Below are 24,219 nucleotides of genomic sequence, written 5' to 3'. Positions count from 1 at the left end.
TTCCCTTCACACTGTCCTAGACTACTCTCAATGAGATTCATGGAACTGCCATACCTTTTTTTTTTTTTTTTTAAGACAGAGTCTCACACTGTTGCCCAGGCTGGAGTGCAATGGTGCGATCTCAGCTCACTGCAATCTCTGGTTCCCAGATTCAAGCCATTCTCCTGCCTCAGCCTCCCGAGTAGCTGGGACTACAGGTGCATGCCACCATGCCGGGCTAATTTTTGTATTTTTAGTAGAGAAGGGGTTTCCCATGTTGGCCAGGCTGGTCTTGAACTCCTGACCTCAGGTGATCTGCCCGCCGCAGCCTCCCAAAGTGCTGGGATTGCAGGTGTGAGGCACCGTGCCTGGCCTTTCATATCTTTAATGACTCTTTCAACCTAAAGACTTTTCAAATACCCTTTTTCTTTGAGTCGGCCTTGCAAACCACCCCTCCTGCCTAATTTTAACTTTGTAAGTAAAAGAAAGCTCCTTCAAGTTATACAACAAACTTGTTGCCAGAAATTCAACAGGTAATAATTTGCTTTATTCTACTGATAATTTTGTTCCTGCAGTATTTAGGTTTATAAGAGAACATAAGCTTTTGTATTTCCTCTGTGCAATTTTAATCTAGGGGTAACAAGCCTTTTGCCTAAGAAAATAACTCTTGCATCCACCATGTGGTTAGACACCTGGCATTTCTCTAGCAAATTGTAAAGTGTTGCTTTCTGGATTAAAAGATGAGACTTAAAATGCAAATACCCTAGAGAGAAGTCACATTTACTAAATTAGACTTATGCTATCCTGCAAATGATTGATTTAAAAGTCTCTCCCAAAAGGAGATTGAGATATCGAGGCATAGGAGAGAGGATGAAAGATCCCAGTGTTCAAAAGCAATGAATAAGAAGTAGGACCTAGCCCCTGCTCCGAAGGTGGCCCTCAGAGCACTTTGATTCTTCCTCTTTCAAGTCTGGTCTTTCAGAAAATATTTACTATGGAAGTCACATTTTACGCTGAGTGTAAGTTCAAAAGTCAGTGTGAAAATCTTGGGTGGTAAAAATCTCTCTTGAAAATCTCCCCTAAAGTGCAGTTCCATACTGCTTCTCAAGAAGTCCAGCATTGCCAGTTCTTCCTTGAGCTTTATCAAATACACCAGTGCTATTGCCTCAACTGAGTTCCAGCTTGTTTGTTTGCATTTAGGGGCTACATGCATGAAAAATTGCACACCTAGAAGTACATTCAATGCAGCCCGACGTTTCAAACTACAAGAGACACAGGAAAGTGAAGCCTAACCCAGGAAATAATAGATTCTCAGTCTTGTTTCATGCTTGTGCTGGGACATATAGATGCTCAGGAAAGGAATGCTGGAGAGAATTTTACACAGTATTTAATTTATTTTCTCACTCATATTTATTTATTTTTCCTTATAGTTGAACTTGCACAAATTAAAGTCATGTTATTGAACTCCCTTGCATATTCGTCCAGATGTCCAGCTCTTGGGTGCTATCTTAACCTCATGTTACCATTGGAGAGGAGATGGCAGAAGAGCAGGGTAGAGTGGAGCCCTTTGATTCTAGTCCAGAAAAATGAGAGCAGATCACCAATTTGGGTCTTATATAAGGTGATATGCCAGGTGAATAAACTAGTCTCCATTTTGATGATCTCTCTCTCTCTCTCTGACATTCTCTCTCTCTTTCTCCAGGCTGGTCCATTCAGGTCCAGGGAAGGGATCACCCCAGACTGGTGTGGATTTGTCCTTTGCAACGCGAACTGGTACCAGGCAAGGGATTGAAACACATCTCTTCAGAGCAGAGACCAGCAGGGACCTCTCCCACTGGACAAGGAGCATAGTACAGGGTTGCCACAATTCTGCCGAACTCATTGCTGAAATCAGCACTGGTGAGTACTGCAGTGGGCTACTGAGGACACACTGTTAGGGGAAGATGAACCCTCTACTCCACTGGGGCCTTAAAGTAGTTTTCATCACTGGCCTCTGGGGATAGTTAAAATTCCAGAAGCAAATTTAAATTCTTCTACATTAAGGAAGTCTATGCCCTACTAAAATGTAACCTAGAGCTTTGATTATAAAAAGACGTATCCTATCTTCATTCAAGAAATTTTGGTAAATTGGATAGTCGGTTACAGTTCTCCCACCTATAACCTCTGGGTGGCTTCCTGGAGGAATGAACTTTGAGGCATGAATGAGCAGTGTTCTTGGTTACAAACAGCAGAAACTGATTCTGAGTAATCTATCACAGAATAAAATTATTGGAAATATCTTAGGCAGTTAATAGGATTGATCAGAAAACAGGTGTGTGAGTCTGTTTGGCCTGCTATAAAGAAATGCCTGAAGCTGGGTAATTTATAAAGAAAAGAAGTTTACTTTGGCTCCCAGTTCTACAGACTGTACAGGAATCATGGTCCTGGCATCTGCTTCTGGTGAGGGCCTCAGGAAGCTTCCCATCATGATGGAAGGCAAATGGGAACTGGCATATCACATGGCAATGGAAGACAGGAGAGAGAGAGAGAGGAGAGGAAAGTGCCGCACTATTTTAAACAATCAGGTCTCTCATGAATTCAAAGCAAGAGCTCACTCTTTACTGAAAGGAGGAGGGAACCAAGCTATTCATGAAGGATCCACCCCCAAGACCCAAACACCTTCCACCAAGCCCCACCTCCATACCGGGGATTACATTTCAGCATGAGATTTGGAGGGAATAAAACATCCAAACCATATCAACTAGAGACCCAGGGCAGTAAAAAAGAGCAGGAGCCAAAGGCATCGTGGTGGCGATAAGCAGAGCAAAGGTACAGTTCTGGGAAGAGTGACCGGTGCCCCTGCCCTGGTGTGAATGAAGAGGCAGAGACAGAATGGAAGTGCTGAGTGAGTACAGGCCACACCCACACAGAGCTCTTTGAAAGGGCAAGTCGGTGGTAGAAACGGGAGATGTGTGTGGAAGGAAGAACGCTTCTATAGTACAGTATGTATTAAAGACCTGCTATATGCCAGGCATTTAATGTGTCAGTAGTTTCATACTTTGAAAAACAAACTTTTTTGTTTTGGGGGGTGGGTGGAGTTTTGCTCTTGTCACCTGGGCTGGAGTACAATGGCGAGATCTCACTGCGACCGCCACCTCCCGGGTTCAAGCAATTCTCCTGCCTCAGCCTCCTAAGTAGCTGGGATTACAGATGGGGAGGCAGTGCTATCAGTACAATCTCTGTGCCACTGTCCTTGGACATCCTTGAATGGGAGGGCTGGCAGAGGGCAGGGTTCAGGGACTGTTCCCAGAAGGAGTTATAGACCTGTTAGAGGAAAAGATGAGCCCTAGTTACAAGTCGAAAGATATCTGCAAGTCAGTCAGGAGAAAGGGCATATGTTTTAATCAGAGCTCTGATTAAAATCCACCGCATTCTGTGAGCAATGGAGATCTCTATTTCTTCCCCAAAACTTTGAAGGCCTCCCCACCTACTGTCATTATCGTGAGGTAGGAAAGTTGAGCAATTCTGTGCCCAGCTCCTTCTCCACATCCCTCCTTGTCCTGAGTGCCAGACCCAGAAGGAACACAGGGCAGAGTGCAAAGAACTTGAATTTTGAAAGCCAAACAACCTGGACTGGTGACGTGTTCATGTCTCTGAGCTTTCCTTTTTCCACCTATAATATCGGGCTGTGTTCAGGCTTCAGAAGTTCGAGGCTGGTCTCGAACTCCTGACCTCAAGTGATCTGCCCGCCTCGGCCTCCCAAAGTTGGGATTACAGGTGTGAGCCAGTGTGCCTGCTGGCCTTATTTAAATCAAAGTTCTGTTTTTTCTGGCTTGAGACAAGGCCTACAGGGCCATTGGAAGGCAAGTACACCTATAGACCTGTGTGTTCTTAGATGGCTAGATAGGGACTAGTAGATCCCAGCAAAAGGAATTTCTTCCCTTTTTTTTTTCCTTAATTCTATGGGGCTTTTAAAATTACAACACCAAAATAAATCCATTGCGTGGAGCAAATGATGTACAGCAAGTTCTCAATCAGTAAAGCCCTTGCTCTTACGCCTCCAAGCCCCACCCCCAGCAGGGAGTGTCCTGGTTTCCCTGCAGAACTTTTAGATGTAGATCAAAACCTTAGCCAATTTACTTGTCAGGGTCTGTTAAATGTGGTGTTTTGTGAAGCAAAAAAAATCCAATCTGATCTGTAATAACCTTTTTCAGAACTCTTTGATCAAGAGTTTTAAACATTCACGAGTCTTCCTAAATAGGAGTTAGGATGCTGTGGCAGTTCCCGTGCCCAGCCCGCCCATAAGCTTAAAGAGCAGGACGCTTTTCCTAAACATAGTGAGAATCCCAGGTAAAAGCTGGCAGCGCACCTGCTCAAGAGGTTTTTGCTTTGTGCCTTTGGATCAGAGGGCACCATGTGGATGCCACCCCTGAGATTCCTGGATGCCACACCCGGGGTGCTCTTCATGGAAGATGCCACATCTGAGGTCTGTCAGCAAGAGCAGCTTTTCCAGGATCCAAGATCATCAGGGAAATTAAAAGAGCACCCCTCTCAATTTCTAAAATGAGATTTGTTAGACTATTAAATATTAGACTATTTCTAAACTACTCATTCCTGACTTACGTATTTACATTAGTTAATGTTGATAATATCATGGGTGTATGCTGTCTTCTTTCACCAGGTGGTAGATATCATTTGTGTGTGTGTGTGTGTGTGTGTGTGTGTGTGTGTGTGTGTGTTGATGATGATGATAAAGGATGGTGATTCAAAGGTGTCTTTATTCATTTAAAAAAAAATTTATTTTTTTTTTGAGACAGAGTCTTGGTCTGTCACCCAGGCTGGAATACAGTGGAGCGATCTTGACTTACTGCAACCTCTGCCTCCTGGGTTCAAGCCATTCTCCTGCCTCAGCCTCCAGAGTAGCTGGGACTACAGGCACACACCACCACGTCTGGCTAATATTTGTATTTTTAGTAGAGATGGGGTTGCACCATATTGGCCAGGCTGGTCTCGAACTCCTGACCTCAAGTGATCTGCTCGCCTCGGCCTCCCAAAGTTGGGATTACAGGTGTGAGCCAGTGCGCCTGCTGGCCTTATTTAAATCAAAGTTCTGTTTTTTCTGGCTTGAGACAAGCCCTGTAGGGCTGTTGGAAGGCAAGTACACCTATAGACCTGTGTGTTGTTAGATGGCTAGATAGGGACTAGAACGCAGATAACATTCAGTAGATCCCAACAAAAGGAATTTCTTCCCATTTTTTTCCTTAATTCTATGGGGCTTTTAAAATTACAACACCAAAATAAATCCAAAGAGAATATTTTCATGAAAAATGACTATATTTTTATTTTAGTAAGAAATTTGTAGCTGATCGCTGGGACTGAGGAGGCATGAAGTGAGTGATTGGGAAAATGGATTGATCGCCATGGTTCATACTTGTCTCTTTTTCTCTGTTTCTCTCTCTTTCTCTCTCAGCTTGCACCTACAAAAACCAGGAGTGCCGTTTGACCATACATTATGAGAATGGATTTTCTATTACCACTGAACCACAGGAGGGTGCCTTTCCCAAGACCATCATACAGTCTCCTTATGAAAAGCTCAAAATGTCTTCAGATGATGGAATCAGGATGCTGTATTTAGATTTTGGAGGCAAAGATGGAGAGATTGTAAGGGTACTTTTCTTTAGACCATGTGATTTCATATATTAATATTTCATTATGCAACAGAATGCTGCCTTACTCTTATTCAGCATTTGACTGCTAATGATGTACTTGCAAGCCCATGTTTTATTTGATCCTTGAAATACAGCGATTAGGTTCAATTATTTCAAAGTTCTTTTCTTCGGTCTCATTTTCCATTAGAAGACTACATAAATATTTGAGTCAAAGGAAAGTTTCCTTTATAAAACTAGATTAAATTCTTATCAAATAGGGTCTCACCAGCTTAAAAAATGTACCCTGCAGTTTTAAAAAGTATCAAGCATCTCATATAACCTTGGCATTGTGCTAGATGTTAGGGATGCAGCGAACTAAAATACATGGTCCCTACTATCAGGGAAGTCTCCGAGGAGAGAACAGAGAGCAAAGAGACAGGAGGGGCCAGATGAGCAGCAGAGCAAGAGGGCAGCAGGAAAAGAAAAGAAACTGATCAACTCCACTGGAGTGGAGAGAGGGCCAGAGGAGGGCACAGAAGCATGGAGCTGATGTCAAACAATATGCAACAAAATTAGCAAATTTATCCGTGAAAGTAACATATGTCTCATCTCAATGCAAGTAGTCCATGCGTTGAAATTCATCATTTCCTGAGATGGTTTCTGCCTGCCATAATGAAAAAGTATATGACTTCACTTGCACAGAAGGGTGAGAATTGCACATTCTTATACTCTCTAGCTAGCAAGTGTCATCCTTGGCATTTCAGGAAAACATAGCATCTCATTTAAGCTGTCAAATGTAGAACTTCAAAGAGGACTTTGATTTTGTGATGACTAGTCTCTGTTTAGGTCCTCCCTAGCCACTGGGTTACTCAATGAATTTGTTGGCTTTCAGGAAGAAAACGGCAGAACACACTTAACAGACCGTAGGGACTTTTTATCTCAAAATTGCAGCCCCACTCTTCTAAATGATGCCATACTTCTGGTACCAAGACAGTACCAGATTTCTTGCCATGAGTGCCATAGGCAGCCACGATGGAGGCCATTCCCCTTGGCTGACACTTGGTTTGCTGACATTCACTTTCTGAGAGTTATTTCTAGCCAAGCATTTTTCTAACTTTTAAAATGGATCTACAGAATTTTTATCAAATGTTTGTTTGTTTGTATGTTTCAATCAGTAGGTTCAGTGTGAGGCACCCACTTGGAAATAAAGTAGTGACTTGAAAGTCCATTTTACTAAGAATATTTCTAATTCAGTTGTTGCTCTATCAATCACCCATCGTGTGCCTTTTCCTAAAGGTGACTACTCTCTAGCAAAGTGGAAAAGAACAAGAATCAGTCTCCTGCTTTATCCTTGGCTTAAAAATTCAAGGCTATTTTTGCCCATGAGGAAAATCACTTATGTCTAAATTTCAGCCTTTCTGCCTGTAATTACAGCCTGACTTGGAAGATTTAGGAAGAACTGATTTTTACTGCCAGTACATTTAGTTGACAAGCTCAAATTCAGACACAGCCTCCTTCCCCTCTACCCCCTATGTCTGTTTAAGCAATCCTGGAAGTGGGCCACAGACCTTCCCAGTGTGGAGGGGGAAGGGAGCAGAGATGAGCTGTAGGAAATGCAATAAACTGAGGGTCAAGACCTGTGTTCTCTTTCTGAGTCTGCAACAAACTCACCAACTCTCTTGGGAAAGTCCTTTCATTGCTTTCTATCTCAGTCTCCCATCCATAAAATACACGGATTGAAGTAGCTAATCTGTAATGTCTCTTTCAAAAGTTTCCTTCTGTGTTAGTGACATAGAATGTTGTGGTTAAGCCCTGGCTCTGGCATTAGACAGAGTCCGTGCTTTTCATTTACTGTAAGATCTATATTTTAGAAAGTTTCATAACTTCCCTGAATCTTAGTTTCCCTATATAAAAAAATGGAGATAATAACAATAGCTTCCTCATCGTCATGCTGTGAGAGAGAATTAAATAAGATAGTGGATAGAAGATATTTAGCACAGTACCTGGCTCGTAATGAGTACCACCTTAACTTTGGTAGCTATAATATGCTCAGGTGGTTGTGATTCTCCAACATTGTCATCATCAGAACAAAACTGGGGACAGCAGAAGAGAATTGAGAACAGCTCTCCCAATTTCCCTAAATTAGGTCAGGTGATAAAATTCAACTTCTGAAGGACTCTCCTGCTCAGACTGTATGTCTTGTGTGTGCCAGGTTCTCAAGGAACACATCAAGAGGCATAAGACTTCAGATGGTGCCTTCCCAGAGATGTGGCATACGTGCTTAAACAGTTCAAGACTGAGGATGGTGACAACACAGCTGCTTAGCATGGGTTCTGTGTTTTAGTTTATGAGGAAGTTTCACATATAGTAGCTCCATTAATACTCAAATGACTGTGAATTAGTAAGACTGAGAAGAATTTTAAGAGACTTATCCAAGATTGTACGTATGAAAAGCATCAGAACCAGGATTCAAACCTAATCTTCAGATGTGAAATTTAGTACTGCTTCATACTGTATCAAATCCAACATGAATGAATATCACTCACTATTGTGGTACCAAAAATAAATGGCTTAGACAGTGAAGAAGGACAACATCAATATTTATGGTATTCGTATATCTAAATTTCACAGGACCTATTTTGGAAAAAAGATATATGAGATGTAAGGAATAAGTTCAAAGAGTTGTTCCTTTATCTCATTGAAGGGCAATGATTTTATTTTATTTTATTTTATTTTTACTTTTTTATTATTATTATACTTTAAGTTCTAGGGTACATGTGCACAACATGCAGGTTTGTTACATATGTATACTTGTGCCATGTTGGTGTGCTGCACCCATCAACTCATCAGCACCCATCAACCAGTCATTTACATCAAGTATAACTCCCAATGCAATCCCTCCCCACTTCCCCCTCCCCATCTTAGGCCCTGGTGTGTGATGTTCCCCTTCCCGAGTCCAAGTGATCTCATTGTTCAGTTCCCACCTATGAGTGAGAACATGCAGTGTTTGGTTTTCTGTTATTGCGATAGTTTGCTGAGAATGATGGTTTCCAGCTGCATCTATGTCCCTACAAAGGATACAAACTCATCTTTTTTTTATGGCTGCATAGTATTCCATGGTGTCTATGTGCCACATTTTCTTAATCCGGTCTGTCACTGATGGACATTTGGGTTGATTCCAAGTCTTTGCTATTGTGAATAGTGCCGCAATGAACATACGTGTGCATGTGTCTTTATAGCAGCATGATTTATAATCCTTTGGGTATATACCCAGTAATGGGATGGCTGAGTCATATGGTACTTCTAGTTCTAGATCCTTGAGGAATCACCATACTGTTTTCCATAATGGTTGAACTAGTTTACAATCCCACCAACAGTGTAAAAGTGTTCCTATTTCTCCACGTCCTCTCCAGCACCTGTTGTTTCCTGAGTTTTTAATAATTGCCATTCTAACTGGTGTGAGATGGTATCTCATTGTGGTTTTGATTTGCATTTCTCTGATGGAGGGGCAATGATTTTAGAGCATAATTGCTCCAATCAACACTTAAAAGCAGGAAGTGCATATAGATTCATTTGATGTGCAAATCACTCATCTACATCAAGCATTAATTTAAAATCGCTCATGCTCTCTTCTTTTTAAATTTCAGCAACTGGACCTTCATTCCTGCCCCAAACCAATTGTTTTCATCATTCATTCCTTCCTGTCAGCTAAGATTACAAGACTGGGCTTGGTGGCCTGAAGACAGGGGCGACTTGCCTTTGAGAAAAGAAGGGCTGCAATGCCACCAGAGAACGTGACATCAGACACCATCTGTAGTGAGCAGTGCACCAGATGTAGCGTGCTACAGTCAGCTTTAGCTCTCAAGAGTCATATGTAACTGTCCCAGACTCCTCTATCAGTTTCAGCAACTACAAGGGATACCCTGCGAAAGTACCGTGAGAAATATCAGAGTAAAACTTTCTAGAACAGTACAAGGTTAAAGAGGTGAGGTGATGGGAAACACACAGCATAGCTTTGAAATAATGACAACAAGGACATGACCATTAGAACAGCATGTGCAGATCTTAATCATCCCAGTTCCTAGGTAACTGGTTCACCAGGTACACAAGGCCCAAATAGTTGAGAAATGGACATTTTTACCTACTCCTCCTAGCCCCTATGCCCAGTAACAATGATCCCTTTTTTTATTGTGATTTATTTCCTAATTCTTGCTGAGTTGACTTTCACTTGTAGGAAAATATATTTCAAATAGAAACCCACCTTCTATTTAAGTATGAAGCAGCTGTCACTTTTTAAACACGAATTATCTTTCAATAGTGTAGAATGATTCCAAAGTGTCCCCATTAGCATATACTGAGCAGGAATTAAATAAAGCATCAGATACTGATCTGAGCTGTAAGCTAGTAGAATCTGAGCCAAAGTAGACTGCTTAAATTGATAAGCTTTGCTAAAGAGTTGTATGCACAAAGGATTATTAATTCTGGGACTACACTCACACCAAGATCTGCTGTCTTGTAGCCAAGAATTACAGCTTTATTTATAGAGAGTGAATTATGGGTATTTTTTCAGAAAAGATTGTCATCTGATACACATATAAAACTCACATTGTTGGAGTTAACTAATTATCCCTATTTCATGGTTTTCAGTGGAAATAGTAAGCAACTTACTGACCCTTGTTTTTGCCTGTGCTTGTATGCATGCATTTTCAAGCAAGTAATAGAGCAGCCTCATTTAATTCTGGACAATGCTGGGTTTTGCATATAGACTGACTGCTATAATCAAATCTATTGATAATATCTGCAGTCCTTTCAGAATTCCAGGGAAATAATATAACGACCTGATATTTTTCTACAGGAATATTTTCAGACATAGCACATTACTGATTTAATGCTTTTGCTTTTATCTTTCAAATCAAATTCGCTAAAAATAACACCTATTGATTTTGAAGTCACTTTTCTCAAACTTTGAAAATGAGCTCTAGGATCTCTATAAACATTTCGAACACTTTTCCTGTAGTTTACACAGACAGACATCTATTGTTAGACCTGTGTGTTTTAAAGAATCATACGTTAACAAATACCCATGCAAAGAGCTTCAAAAAGTGAAACCGTGCTAAAGGAACATGATTTTACTCACTCAGACATATTTGTTTATTGAATTGCAAAGTTTTATTTTAAATCAGCATTTCCCCAAAGAATATATCATATGACGCTAGGTTCTAAGGGGCTTGACCGAGTGGTGTTTTGCTGGGGGGAGGTAGGGGTTTGTTAATACACTTGACTGAGCTGAAAAATGTTAAACAGATTTCACAATTGCCTCCTTGAAGATTTTAAAGTTCATTGTGATTCTTCAAGGGGAAATCTGGTGAGCCATTTCTCACACTTACCTACGGGACTCCTTTCTAATGGAGCATCTTGTGAAGCTAGTGGGTTTTGTTTTGTTTTTTTAATGCTTTAGAAAACACAGCTTTAGGATATTGACTTTTTGTTTGTTTCTATTTTCAAATGCTGAAAAGTCAAGTCCCAGCTTGAATACTATAGAAAAGCTTTGATTCATTTGTAAATTATATTGCACTTTCACTATATATTTTCAAAATCACTGGAATGTTGTTATACAAGAGAATTATAATTGTGTATTGTAAATAACATATTAAAATACATATATTAATGCCAATAGTTAAATTCAACAATATGTAATCTAAGGTGCTCGGTTCTACATGAAGTATGAGTTAACTGCTCATAATTAAGTTGCCAAGATTCTATTATATATTTATAGACAAATTAAAATGATCATAATTACAAATATGATTTCCTTATCACTTAAGTTTTGGACTGATTAATATCTGTGTGAGGGTCAATGGAAACTACATTCTCTACATTTATAAACATTTAATTATTTATATTTTAGGAAAATATATTTGAATAAAATTAATGCATTTTCTGGAGTAAATTAAAATGTTATTAGCAAGAAATAGAAAATTTGACTAAGATAATTGTGTATATGAATCATTTTTCCCCCCAAGTTAAAATGTATCATAATAGAGAGGCTCTAATGAATCAATTTCCAATATTCATTTTTTTCTCATTTTGAATTCAAGTTACAATGACTTTACACTGTAGATTTTAATCTTGCCTGATGTGTGCTGGTGTGTATGACACAAACTCGTATGTCTGGATCATGCTTGGGTACAGTCAATGAATCAATTTTTTGTCCAATTTGCTCTGTGCTCAATCCCATGAATTATTAAATTTACAATGTTTGTCCCCAAATGAAAACCAATATAAATGAATGATGTTTTAATCTGTACTTTATGGGAAGCTGCCTATTTGTCAGTAGATGTGGTTGAGTCCCCTGGTGCGGTGACATCCTTTTAAGCCATCTCATAGGGATTTAAAGATGGCCAATAAGAATATAGATACTGGTTTTTCTTTCTCTTACTTGAACTAAGTAGGAGAAACCAAACCATAAACCTATTACAAACTACCGAGGCAGAGGCATTTACTTAATTCATCAACTAGTGCAATTAAAACCCTGAAAACACATGTTCCTTGTTGACTCTGCTTGGTTGAAGCAGGAAAGAGTGGTTTTGATGGTCAGAAAGTTTTAAAATTAATGGGCAGGGCCTTTCTGGCCCCTGTGTTACAAATGCATTAGATATTCCATCTTGAGGGGATTACAGTAGGAGGCTACAGTGAGGGGGTAATTTTTGGATGTATCTGGACTTAAAAAAAAATGTGCCTATATTTATAGCACCATGAATATTATGTAAAATTTATATATGAATTAAATAAATATTCACCTCTGATTTCCAGTGCAGAAGTTTATATGATATTCTAAATATACAATACGGTGACCTGGACAGTGGTTTTACAATACTCATAGAAGAGCATGGGAGTATGAAGGCAAGTCTTGCTATTCTCTTCCATCAAGTGCTGAAGGATAAGGGGGATGCCACCAGCAACACATTTGTGTGTTCACTTATTTTTACTTTTCTGAATTCATTTAAAAATATATAGGTTTGGCTGCGCACAGTGGCTCATGCCTGTAATCCCAGCACTTTGGGAGGCTGAGGCGGGCAGATCACCTGAGATCAGGAGTTTGAGACCAGCCTGGCCAACATGATGAAACCCTGTCTTTCCTAAAAATGCAAAAATTAGCCAGGCCTGGTGGCACGTGCCTATAATCTCAGCTGGAGGCTGAGGCAGGAGAATCGCTTGAACCCAGAAAGCGGAGGTTGCAGGGAGCCGAGATCATGCCATTGCACTCCTGCCTGGGTGACAGGAGCAAGACTCCATCTCGGATAAAAAAAAAAAAGTGTTTTTTCTTTTTCCCACTGCAGCAAAGTTTAACAGATCCCTAAAATATTAATATTGTCCCCAAATTATTAAGTTGAATATAGTTTCAGGATGGGTCTTCACCCAGGGCTTAGGGCTCCCATTTTTAACTAAGTTTTCATGGGATTTGACACATACACCAAGCTCCAAATACACAACTTCTCTGTTGTACTAAAATTTGGTTTGTGTTTAAGTTGCTTGTAATAAACGTCATGGACTGGGGTTTCAAAGTCTTTTTCCTAGTTGAAACTTTAGTAATATTAAGATTAAATTTAGAACCATAGAATCACAATTTTGAAGAGATCTTAGAGGCTCTCAACCATATTTTAGCCCAAAGTTTATTATTTATTTCTTTTTTTTTTTTTTGAAGGAATGAAGGGCTTTATTGAAAACGAAAGTACACTCCACAGCGTAGGCCTGAGCATAGGGGGTCAAAGGCTCTGTTACAGAGTTTTTGTGAGTTTAAATACCCTCTACTTGGGGTACGTCCTATGTAAATGAAGAGGATGAAGTAAAGTTACAAGGTGTATGCCCTATGGAGAGGCTATTTCCTGTTACAGCTGAAGTGTGAATTAGCCTTATGTTCTCTGCCTCCAGACTCTATTTTCCTGCCTCATCTCTCCACTTAGAGATGTGATCCTCATAAATCTTTACGGGAGGCAGAGGGACCGATGGTGTTTTTTTCTGTAACTGCTTCATGCTGACTTGAGGCGTAGTCTCTACCTATCGGGAATCACAGAACTCTTCTCTCACACTGCTCTATCTAGTGGAAGCAGGGTAGTTTCTTGATGGCCAGGGGCGATGTCTTCACCTGGAACTGGCTGGAGCCTTTGTTGCACGATCACCTGAAGCTTGATGGTCTCTCAGGGGTTCCAATGGGTGCACAGTTCCAAAAGTGTGGCGGGACCCTTCTCAGTTGCAACACCACGAACCTAAAGCTCAAGGTCCCGAAGTTTTTGTTGTAGTGTGGATGGCAAGGACAGTCGTCCTTTGATGTTTCCAGAAGATTCAAACTGTAAAAAGTTTTCTTTACCCTATTATTTCAACAGTACTAACTGAAGGTATATGATTTGCTAGTAATGTAGCAACATTGTATATACATGTAAAAATGAATATAAACCAATTGAAACTTTTTTAATATAAACCAATTAAAACTTTTTAAAGTTTGTGCCACTTAAAGTCATCCCGCACATACACCATGGCCCAGGTACTACATCTTTGGAAACACTGACCTTGTATAATATTACATTAAACTCAGGAATCTCTTCCTGAACATCCCTTGAAATTATTCATCCAGCCTGAAATTGAAAATGTCCAGGTATGGGAGAGAAGTACCTCATCTCCCCAGGTAGGTCATTCCATTGCTGGATGGGTAGAGATGTTTGAAAGTTCTTACACTGTTAGAGCCAAAACTTCTGGCAGAAGTGGGAGATGGTGAAAAATAAGAAAGCCCTGTGGGGACAAGAGGCAGGATAGGAAACTGACACACAATCAGACCATCCATTGCCTGTTGGCAGCGTGGTCAGGAAAAGGCATCCTACGGACAAAGCCCCTCCCGCTGACTCTGATCTCAGAGGTAGCCACACTCCTGCTCTCATGCTTGGCCTCATGGCTGTGATTCTGCCTTGGCTTGGACCATGGCCTGGGAATGTTGAAAGAAAACGTAAGGTCAGAGGATCACTTGAGGCCAGGAGTTTGAGAGTTTGAGACCAGCCTGGATAAAATAGCGAGACTCCATCTTTAAAACAAAACAAAACAAAATAAAACAAAAAAACAAACAAAACAAATTTCTATCTGCCTAACTTTCAGTCATGACCATGGTTCTACCCTAGAAAATACTGGAAGTCCAATTTCCTGTCCACATGAATATCCTATATAAAAAGACAAGTCAAGGCTGGAAACTACTAAGTAATGTAAAATGATCTGAAAATGGTTTTCAATAGGGCATTTAAAGTTCATTTTCATCTTTAAAGAACTACAGTTACCAAGATTAAAACCTTCTACAATACTTAGTGGTAAGATATCTTGCAATAATTGAGAGAGCAATTTGGCAATATCTACACAAATTTAAAAATACATGTACCTTTTGACTTGTGGGAATTTACTCTAGAGATATAACTCTATGAGTGCACAAAGGCGAATGTCTAAAGATCATCTCTGCAGTGTTGCTTGCAACAAGACCATTGAAAAAGTCAATGTGACTATCACTAGCTAAATAAATCCTGGCACAGAAGTATGCTTGAACATTCTGCAACTGTTACAAAGAATGGTCCATCTTTAAGTGCTAATATGGACAAAATCTCTAAGTGCGAGCTCTGCGAGGTGCATATCTCCCGTTTTTTGTGTTTTTAAATGGCTCTCCAGAAGAGTCAAAGTACACCCTCCACACACCCCATGGGGGCATTTTGGAAGTCTGTGGTAATGCTATTTGGTTGTCACAATAACTGGGGGAAGGGGGAACATTATTGGCATTTAATGAACAAGACCCAGAGTTCATAGATATAATGCTAATGACAGCCGTACATCCAATGGAACCATTTCCCACACAATTTTTGAGTGTCCTGGGTTATTTGTGTTGGTGAAAAACCTATTTGATAATCCAAGCCTAGACCCTGACTACCTTTTATGTATGAAAACATTTTGACAGATTCAATATATTCTGACTTTTCTAGATATGCAACTACCAAATATATGAAAAAAAGATTGTGTTTCGTTTTACTCAGGTCATTATCAAAAGGTATTAACATTTTATAAAAACAAGTCTGTGTGGTACTTGAGTTACAAACAACTGACTTAGCATCACTTCAGTCATGGCTAATTGGTGTGAACGTCAAACATCTGACTACTTCATTTTGTCTTTTAGTGTAGTCATACTCCAGCATCTCCATATTGAAATGCATACTGTTTTATTATGATTACTTTGCTTTTCCAAAAATTTTACCTTATGGTTAAGAGATAGCAATTTTTAAGAGTCTAAGTATGTATAGGTTAGATTACTGTATAGGACACATCCTATGTATATCCTCAGATTTCTTCAGTGCCATCATGGCGTCTCCTAAACTTCCAGCTGTTTACCACAACCTTAGGCACCACCATAGCTGGGTCTGCTTGACCTAAGTGTTTAGCCACTTAGAGCCAACCAGTTGCTTGCCTGGAAATGTTGCCTCCCCTCCCATCTCTGTTTGGTGGCTGCCAGGCAGCCAGGCAAAGGAGACACATACTTCAATTTCTGAGTTCTATCATCAATTCCAGACTTGGATAGACAGCACACTGCAGGGCACAGGAGCTGGATTCCAGAGCAGTTGCTGGGTCATAACCTGAGCAAGGCAGAACTATAGCGGATTTAAATCTTTGTGGGGTCAAACAGGAGTCAGTAACAAGGAGGAGCCAGCACAAATAAATAATCCTCTTCTTCCTCTTTTTTTTTTTTTTTTTTGAGACCAGAATCTCACTCTCTCACCCAGGCTGGAGTGCAGTGGTGCAATCTCAGGTCATTGCACCCTTTCACCTCTTAGGTTCAAGCTATTCTCCCGCTCAGCCTCCCAGGTAGCTGGGATTACAGGCAGACACCACCATCCCCACCTAATTTTTGTGTGTGTGTTTTAATAGACACAGGGTTTCACCATGTTGGCCAGGCTGGTCTCAAACTCCCGACCTCAAGTGATCTGCCTCCCTCGGGCTCCCAAAGTAATGACATTACAGGCGTGACCCACTGCACCTGGCCTCTTCTTCCTCTTTTTATGTACTTGTGTGAGGCATGCTTTCTCTGTACACCCTCTATCCTGAGAGATATCCCATGTGACTGAGAAGATGCTGACTTAGTGGTTGACTGTGTCTCTCTGGGCCTCATGAGCACTAATGTCACCTTGCCTTGCTTTCCTGCCTTCCCTGCCTTTCCTGCCTTTCCCCTGCTTTTTTCATCATCTCTGTGTCTCCCAAATAAAGCAGCAGCACAAATCCTTGCCTCAGATTTTGCTTTCTAGGAAACTTGGCCTAAGACCATTATTTATGAATCCCACCTTGTGACAGCGGAGGAGACATTATAAGTACTGCTTATAGAAGGGGTGTTTGGGCCTGATTAGTTGAGAAACAATGGACACATATAATATGCCTGTACATGTATTAAAATGTCTGGAAAGATACATTTAAAAAGGCCTCTTACTATCAGTTACTGCTGAGAAATGGGACTAGGGATGATGGGTATGACCTTAATACCCTTCTAGATTACATGAACTTCTTAACTGTGCATTTCAAAATTCCCTTTTAAAAAAGGTTCTTTTTTATGACTAATGTTCCGATATGATGAATAATATATTTAACCTGTCTATAAAATCCTGAATAATAGAACTATTTGAATGTGTGACCAGAAATCAATTATCATGTCACCTACAGTCCTCTAAATTACACTAAATTTGATTTCACTGGGGGAAGCAAGTCTAATACCTCATTAAAATGACTAAACCATGTCCAAGGAGAGTATGGAATCACATTTGAATGATAACAGAAAAGCCGCAGGAACCTCTCTTTTGGACTTTTATTCTCTATTATTATTTTCCTTGTACATAAATGAGGCTTTTTCTTGGAAGAGTGTAAGAATCCATAGACGGAACATTGCTCAGTGTCACAGCAAGAAGAGCTGGGTAGAGGCGGGAGATGGTGAAAACTAAGAAAGCCCTATGGGGACAAGAGGCAGGATAGGAAACTGACACACAATCAGACCATCCATTGCCTGTTGGCAGCGTGGTCAGGAAAAGGCATCCCATGGACAAAGCCCCTCCCGCTGACTCTGATCTCAGAGGTGGAGACACTCCTGCTCTCACGGCTGTGATTCTGCCTTGGCTTGGATCAGGGCCTGGGAATGTTGAAAGAAAACGTTGTTCTTCACAAGAAACAAAGCCAACGATATTTTCAGCAACTTTCCTGTATAATTATTTGGATGAATAAAGCCTATTTACTTCCAAGAACTCAAAGGCAATTCCAGGAAACACTAAGAATAATGCCTCATTAATGAATTGTAGCTCTCCTGCTTCCTAATTCTCACCCGCACAAGAGAGTAAGGAACTTCTTCATCTGCAAGTTTTCTGGGTCTCATGAAAAAGGGAAACACAGTCCAAAAAGTAAGCAATTTCATTTATCTTCAACTAAGGCCTTCAAACTAAGGCCTTAATAAATGAAGTTTTTGAAACTTTCTTTCTTGCACTTGGTCTCTCAATGAATTTTTGGATGTGAGTGGACGCTAATGTTTATGTACAACAAGCTACCTCACAACCTAGTGGCTTAGAACACTGCAACATATTATTTCTCATTATTCTGAGGGTTGCCTGGGCAGCTCTTTACTGGTTTTGCCTGGGCTCACTCATGTGGCTGTATTTATCTGGAGCATGTGCTCGGCTGAAGATCCCAGATGCCTCACTCACATCCTGGCAGCTGACGCGGCTGTCAGGGAACCTCTGTTCTCTTCCATATGGCCTCTCACCTTCTAATAGGCTAGACTAGTTCTCTCATGTGGCTCCCTTATATGCAGGACAAGGTTCTACAGGAGCAAAAGAGAAGCTACGAGGTCCTCAATGACAGCATGTCATTTATGCCACATTCTACTGGTCAAACAAAGTCACATTGGCAGCTCAGATGCAAGGACTAGGGGAACAGATTCCATCTCTTGGTGAGAGGAGCTCAAAGCTTTGTGGCTATATTTGACCATATTTTACCCTCTGGACACAATTATTTTCATTCATTCCACATGAAAGATAATACAGGCTAAAGTCAATATTTCATGATCATCTGGTAGGGATAACTCTCTTAGGGTGTGGCTTCTTAAAATCTACAATATTGTGACCTACAGAAACGAAGTTAACTGCCTTCCATACATCCAAAATACAATGGTGAGGCAGAGACAGGATAACTGCAAGAGATGGGACTAGTCACTAGTTCACAGTAATTCTGAAATCCAGCTAAGATTGGACGACTTTATTCGAGATCTTCTGTATGTGATTTTGCTTAAAGTTGCAGTTTCCAAGAACCTACTGATGACTTGAGGACTTACTGTAGTCCAAGGATACAACTGATTAGTTTTCTTATCCTGCTTCCTGTCCATTGAAATTTGGAGGTCTCTTTTCAGTTTGATACAATTTTCTTACAATTTTCTGAGATTTCTGGTGCCAAGAAAATTCAATGGGGAAAGAATAATCTTTTCACTAAATAGTGCTGGAACAACAGGATATCTACATGCAAAGGAAAGAAGCTATATCCCTTCACAAAATTAAGTCTATACAAAAATTAAGTCAAAGTGGGTCATAGACTTAAATTCAGGAGCTAAACTAAAAAGTAAAAAACTCACAGAATGGGAGTAAATATTTGCAAATCATATATCTGATTGGAAACTAGAATCCAGAATATATAAAGAAGTCTTACAATTCAATAAAAGACAAATAACCCAATTAAAGAATGGTCAAAAGATCTGAGTGAACATTTCTTCAAATAAGATATGTAAGTGGCCAGAAAACACATGAAAAGATGCTTAACATCATTACTTATCAGGTAAATGCAAATCAAAACCACAGTGAGATACTACTTCATATCATTCTCTTGTGAAAAAAGACAAGAGCTGGCAAAATGTGGAGAAACCAGAACCCTCATCCATTGCTGGTGGGAATGTCAAGTGGTATAGCTACTTTGGAAAACAGTCTGTCATTTTCTCAAAAACTTAACCATGGAGTCACCATGTATCCCAGCAATTCCACTCTTAGGCATATAAACCCAAGATAACAGAAAACATTTGCTCATGTGCAAACTTGTACGCAAATATTCATAGCATTATTAATAATACCAAAAAAGGAATCAACCCAAATGCCCATCAACTGATAAATGGATAAACAAAATGTAGCAGATTCATACATTATTCAGCTATAAAAAAGGGATGAGGAACTGATACATGTTACAACACGAACTTCAAAAACCTTATGCTAAGTGAAAGAAGCCAGACACAAAAGGCCATATATTACATATACTGTATGAGTAAATTTATATGAAATGTCCTAGAATAGGCAAATCCATAGGGACAGAAAGCAGATTAATGACCAACGTCCTCACCACACACACACACACACACATACACACACACACACACACACACACACACAGATGTGTGATGATGGATATGTCAGATTGTGGTAATCGTTTCACAATGTATATGTATATCAAATCATCATGTTGTACACCTTGAATATGTACAATTTTAATTTGTTAATTATACCTCATTAAAGCTGAAGGAAAAAAATGTAGATTAGTGGTTGCTAGGGAATGGCGGAAAGAAAAATAAGAAATACTGCTAACAGATACGGGGTTTCCATTTGGAGTGATGAAATGTTCTGGAATTAGATGCGGGTGATGACTGCACACTTTGTGAGTTTACTAAAACCACTGAATTATACACTTTAAAGGGTGAAGTCTAGTGTATATTATTACATTTCAACTAAAAGAGACTGGGTTTTCTGTGTATTAAGTTATAGTCTAATCTATTGATGACAGCCATACCCCCCATTCTTTTCACGACAGGTCTCTCTTTATTGACAGCGTCAGGTGCTGTGAAACACTACCCTTTAGATTCTTAAAAGCCATTTTGTCTAGCTGAGAGGGTCTACTTTTAAATCATTAAGTATTTCAAATGTCTCAACAGAGGATTATACAGCCACACCTTTGGATTGATTCTTTTTCTGAGGCTATTTCTGACTTAGAAAATTTTTTGCCGTTGGAGATACTGAAAGTGGAAAATCATTTTATTTTCCAATCCAGAATATCCTAAGCCCTTCATATCTTCTCTAAATTCTGCTAGAAAACTGAACATTTCTTGAATTCGTTTATCTTTTCCTATACCTTATCATATTCAGCTAAACAAATAAATGGCCGTTGATACTTCCAACACTGTCTGGAAATGTCCTTAATTAGATCCATGAGTCCATTAGGTAGAATGGACTAAATAGCCCTCTTCTGGGCTATTTAGGCAACAGTTTGCTAAATGTATCACCACTAGGTAACACATCTGAGCTACTTGGGCCCAGTGACTCCCTGTTTCCCAAACAAATGGCCTCAAATGGTTGAGGTGGTTAATGTTTGTAATCCCAGTACTTTGGGAGGCTGAGGCAGGAGGATTGCTTGAGGCCAGGAGTTCAAGACCAGCCTAGGCAACATATCAAGACCACATCTCTACAAAAAAAGAAGGAAGGAAGGAAGGAAGGAAGGAAGGAAGGAAGGAAGGAAGGAAGGGAGGGAGGGAGGGAGGGAGGGAGGGAAGAAAGAAAGAGAGAAAGAGAAAGAGAGAAAGAGAAAGAGAGAGAGAAACAAAGAAAGAAAGGAAGGAAGGAAGGAAGGAAGGAAGGAAGGAAGGAAGGAAGGAAGGAAGGAAGGAAGGGAGGAAGGGAGGGAAAGAAAGAAAGAAAAGAAGGAAGGAAGGAAGGGAGGGAGGGAGGGAGTGAGGAAGGAAGGGAGGAAGGGAGGAAGGGAGGAAGGAAGGAAGGAAGGAAGGAAGGAAGGAAGGAAGGAAGGAAGGAAGGAAGGAAGGAAGGAAGGGTGAGTCCAGGCAAGGCAGTGCTTGCCTATAATCCCAGCTACTCAGAAAGCTACTTGGGATTGTTTGAACCAGGGAGGTCAAGGCTCCAGTGAGCTGTGATCCTGCCACTGCACTCCAGCCTAGGCAACAGAGCAAGACCCTCTTCCACCCCCACCCACAAATAAAAAGAGATTTCCAAATGCATCATATAGTTGCCAAGACATGGTGTAGTCTGTTTCAAAATTGTATTCATTCTAGTTGGTGTTTAGAGGCATCTTATTATGGTTTTAATTTGCATTCCTTTGATGACTGATGATGTTGGGCATCTTTTCATGTGCTTATTGCCATTCCTATGTCCTGTTTTGTGAAATGTTTTTTTCAAATCTTTTGCCCATTTTTAAAAAATTGAATTATGTCTTATCGTTAAGCTGTAAGAGTGCGTCACATCATCTAGATAAAAGTCCTTTGTCAGATATATGCATTGCACATAATTTCTCCCAGCCTGTGGGTTACATTTTCACTCTCCTAGTGGTGCCTTTCCAAGAGCAGCTTTTAGATTTTGAAGTAAAATTTATTTTTTTTAATTTTATGGTTTGTACTTTTTGTGTCCTTTCAAATAAATCCTTGTTTTATTCCAAGAGTGATGAAGATTTTTCTATGTTTTCTTCTATAGGTTTTATGGTTTTGGACTTTAAATATAAAATTATGATCCATATCATATAAATAGTTGCAAATGGTAGGAGGTTACGGTTGAAAGTAACTTATTTTTCCATATGGCTGGATATTCTTATTCAAGTTCAATTTTTTAAAAGACCATTTTTCCTTCAATGAAAAGTTTGATATATAGGCATACCTGTAAGTTTTTATTCTGTCCCACTGACCTATATGCTTATTCTAATTCCAAGAGCAAATTGTCTTCATTACTGTAACTTTATAGTAAGTCTTGAAGCAAAGAAACAAGTCTCCCAACTTCGTTCTTTTGTTACAAAGTTATTTGGCTATCGTATGTCCTTTTGATAAGTGGTGACATCAATTTAGTTTTTTCATGTATACTTTTGCTTTTGATCAGGTTAACTGATATAATTTACATATGCTAAATTTCAAACAGCATTACAAAAGTTTATCCAGCATATTCACAAAAAGAAATATTTTAAATGGTATCGGGCTTACAGGTTATCTTCAAACTTGTTTTAATGTATATTATTAAGTACGGCAGAAAACCAGGATCCTTGGAAGAAAGGAATAAAAACAAAAAAATGGATACACCAATACTTGCAGAGATCCTATGTTTGGATAAGCAGTGTGGTTCAAGAAATACAAGTTCTCATTCTGGCTCTGTAGTTGCTGAGCTATGTGATCCTGGATATGACATTTAATCTTGCTATACTTCAATTTCTTATCTATAAAATGGGAAATAGCTACCTAATATGGCTGCAATGAGATAATGTAAAATGATTAAGATAATGTCTGTCACATAGTGCTCAACAAATGTTAGCCATGATGATCATCTTTTCGTGATCCCTGTGAAGTCAGCATTATTTACCCCATTTTTAGAACAGCAAATTGAGGTTATGAGAGTTTTTCTTTCCTATGACTATTACTGTGTTCCTAGGAATGTTTTCAAATTGCCTGATCTAATCTGTTGTACTTTAAAACCTACTGGCTCCTTTTATATTATAAATGTTTATTAGTCTGACTAAATAAATTTATATTTAAAAACGTGTATTGGTACAGCATTTTTTTTCCTTTTGAGATAGGGTCTCGATCTTTCTCACAGGCTGCAGTACAGTGGTGAAATCATGGCTCACTGTAGCCTCGACTTTCTAGGATCGAGCAATCCTCCCACTTCTGCCTCCTAAGTAGCTTAAGACCCCTCCTAAGTAGCTACAGGTATGTGCCACCATGTGCAGCTAATTTATTCTTTTTAGAGATAGGGTCTCACTATGTTGCTCAGGCTGGTCTTGAACTCCTAGCCTCAAGCAATCCTCCTGCCTCAACCTCCCAAAGTGCTGGGATTAGAGGTATGAGTCACTATGCCCAGCCATGGTACAACATTTCAAAAGACAATTTTGCTAACCTAATAGAATCTTTGAATATTGGCTCACTCTTGCAATTCCTATGATAGTGAACAATTCAGACAAAAAGGAGCATTTCAAATCAGCAATTTCATGGAACCCTAGAAATGCTTCTTGAAAGCATTCACTTTGAATTCAACATAGGCAAGCAAAGCAGGTGATAAGCAAATTTCTTTACTTGGAAGAAACTATAAAGGTGGCAGATTTGATTACATTAAAAACTAAAAATTTCAGAATACTATAAACAAAAAGACAAAGGGCCAATATCCTTAATATATAAGAACATATATAAATGAGTAAGAAAAAGTCAAAAACAGTTCAAAATAAAAATGGGCAAAAGCTAGATATAAACAATTAGAGAGATGCCAACATGTTTAAAAAAAATTCACCCTTACTATTTTCAGTTTTCAAAAAAGGAAATGGGGACTCTGCTGGTGGGAGCACATACTGGTCTTTCAGGAGGGCAATTAAAAATATTTACAAAAGAGCTTAAGATCCACAAATTTCCCTCCTAAAAAAGCATACTAGGAAAATAGTGACATACTGGGAAGATTCATTAAAGTTTTATGTATTACAGGGAAAAACAGAATCTTTACGTCCAATAATGGGGGATTAAACAAACTGTGGCTCATTTGCATTAGGCAGTTATTAAAAAAAT

The 24,219-nt window shown here is 39.5% G+C and overlaps 1 protein-coding gene across 1 annotated transcript in view; it reads left to right on the top strand.

Annotated features, from left to right (window-relative positions):
* SNTB1 (syntrophin beta 1) overlaps positions 1-12,412 on the top strand; it is a 276,964-nt gene extending 264,552 nt beyond the window's left edge. Inside the window, exons 5-7 of the mRNA XM_008001452.3 lie at positions 1,682-1,878; positions 5,429-5,619; positions 9,254-12,412. Coding sequence (XP_007999643.1) covers positions 1,682-1,878; positions 5,429-5,619; positions 9,254-9,346 — 481 coding nt within the window. The 3' untranslated portion in view covers positions 9,347-12,412. The remainder of the gene's footprint in view (positions 1-1,681; positions 1,879-5,428; positions 5,620-9,253) is intronic.
* Positions 12,413-24,219: the final 11,807 nt, after the last annotated feature.

This window comes from Chlorocebus sabaeus, chromosome 8, assembly GCF_047675955.1.
Source record: "Chlorocebus sabaeus isolate Y175 chromosome 8, mChlSab1.0.hap1, whole genome shotgun sequence".
In the NCBI taxonomy this organism is placed as follows: domain Eukaryota; kingdom Metazoa; phylum Chordata; class Mammalia; order Primates; family Cercopithecidae; genus Chlorocebus; species Chlorocebus sabaeus.
This window is presented reverse-complemented; position numbering and strand designations above follow the sequence as displayed.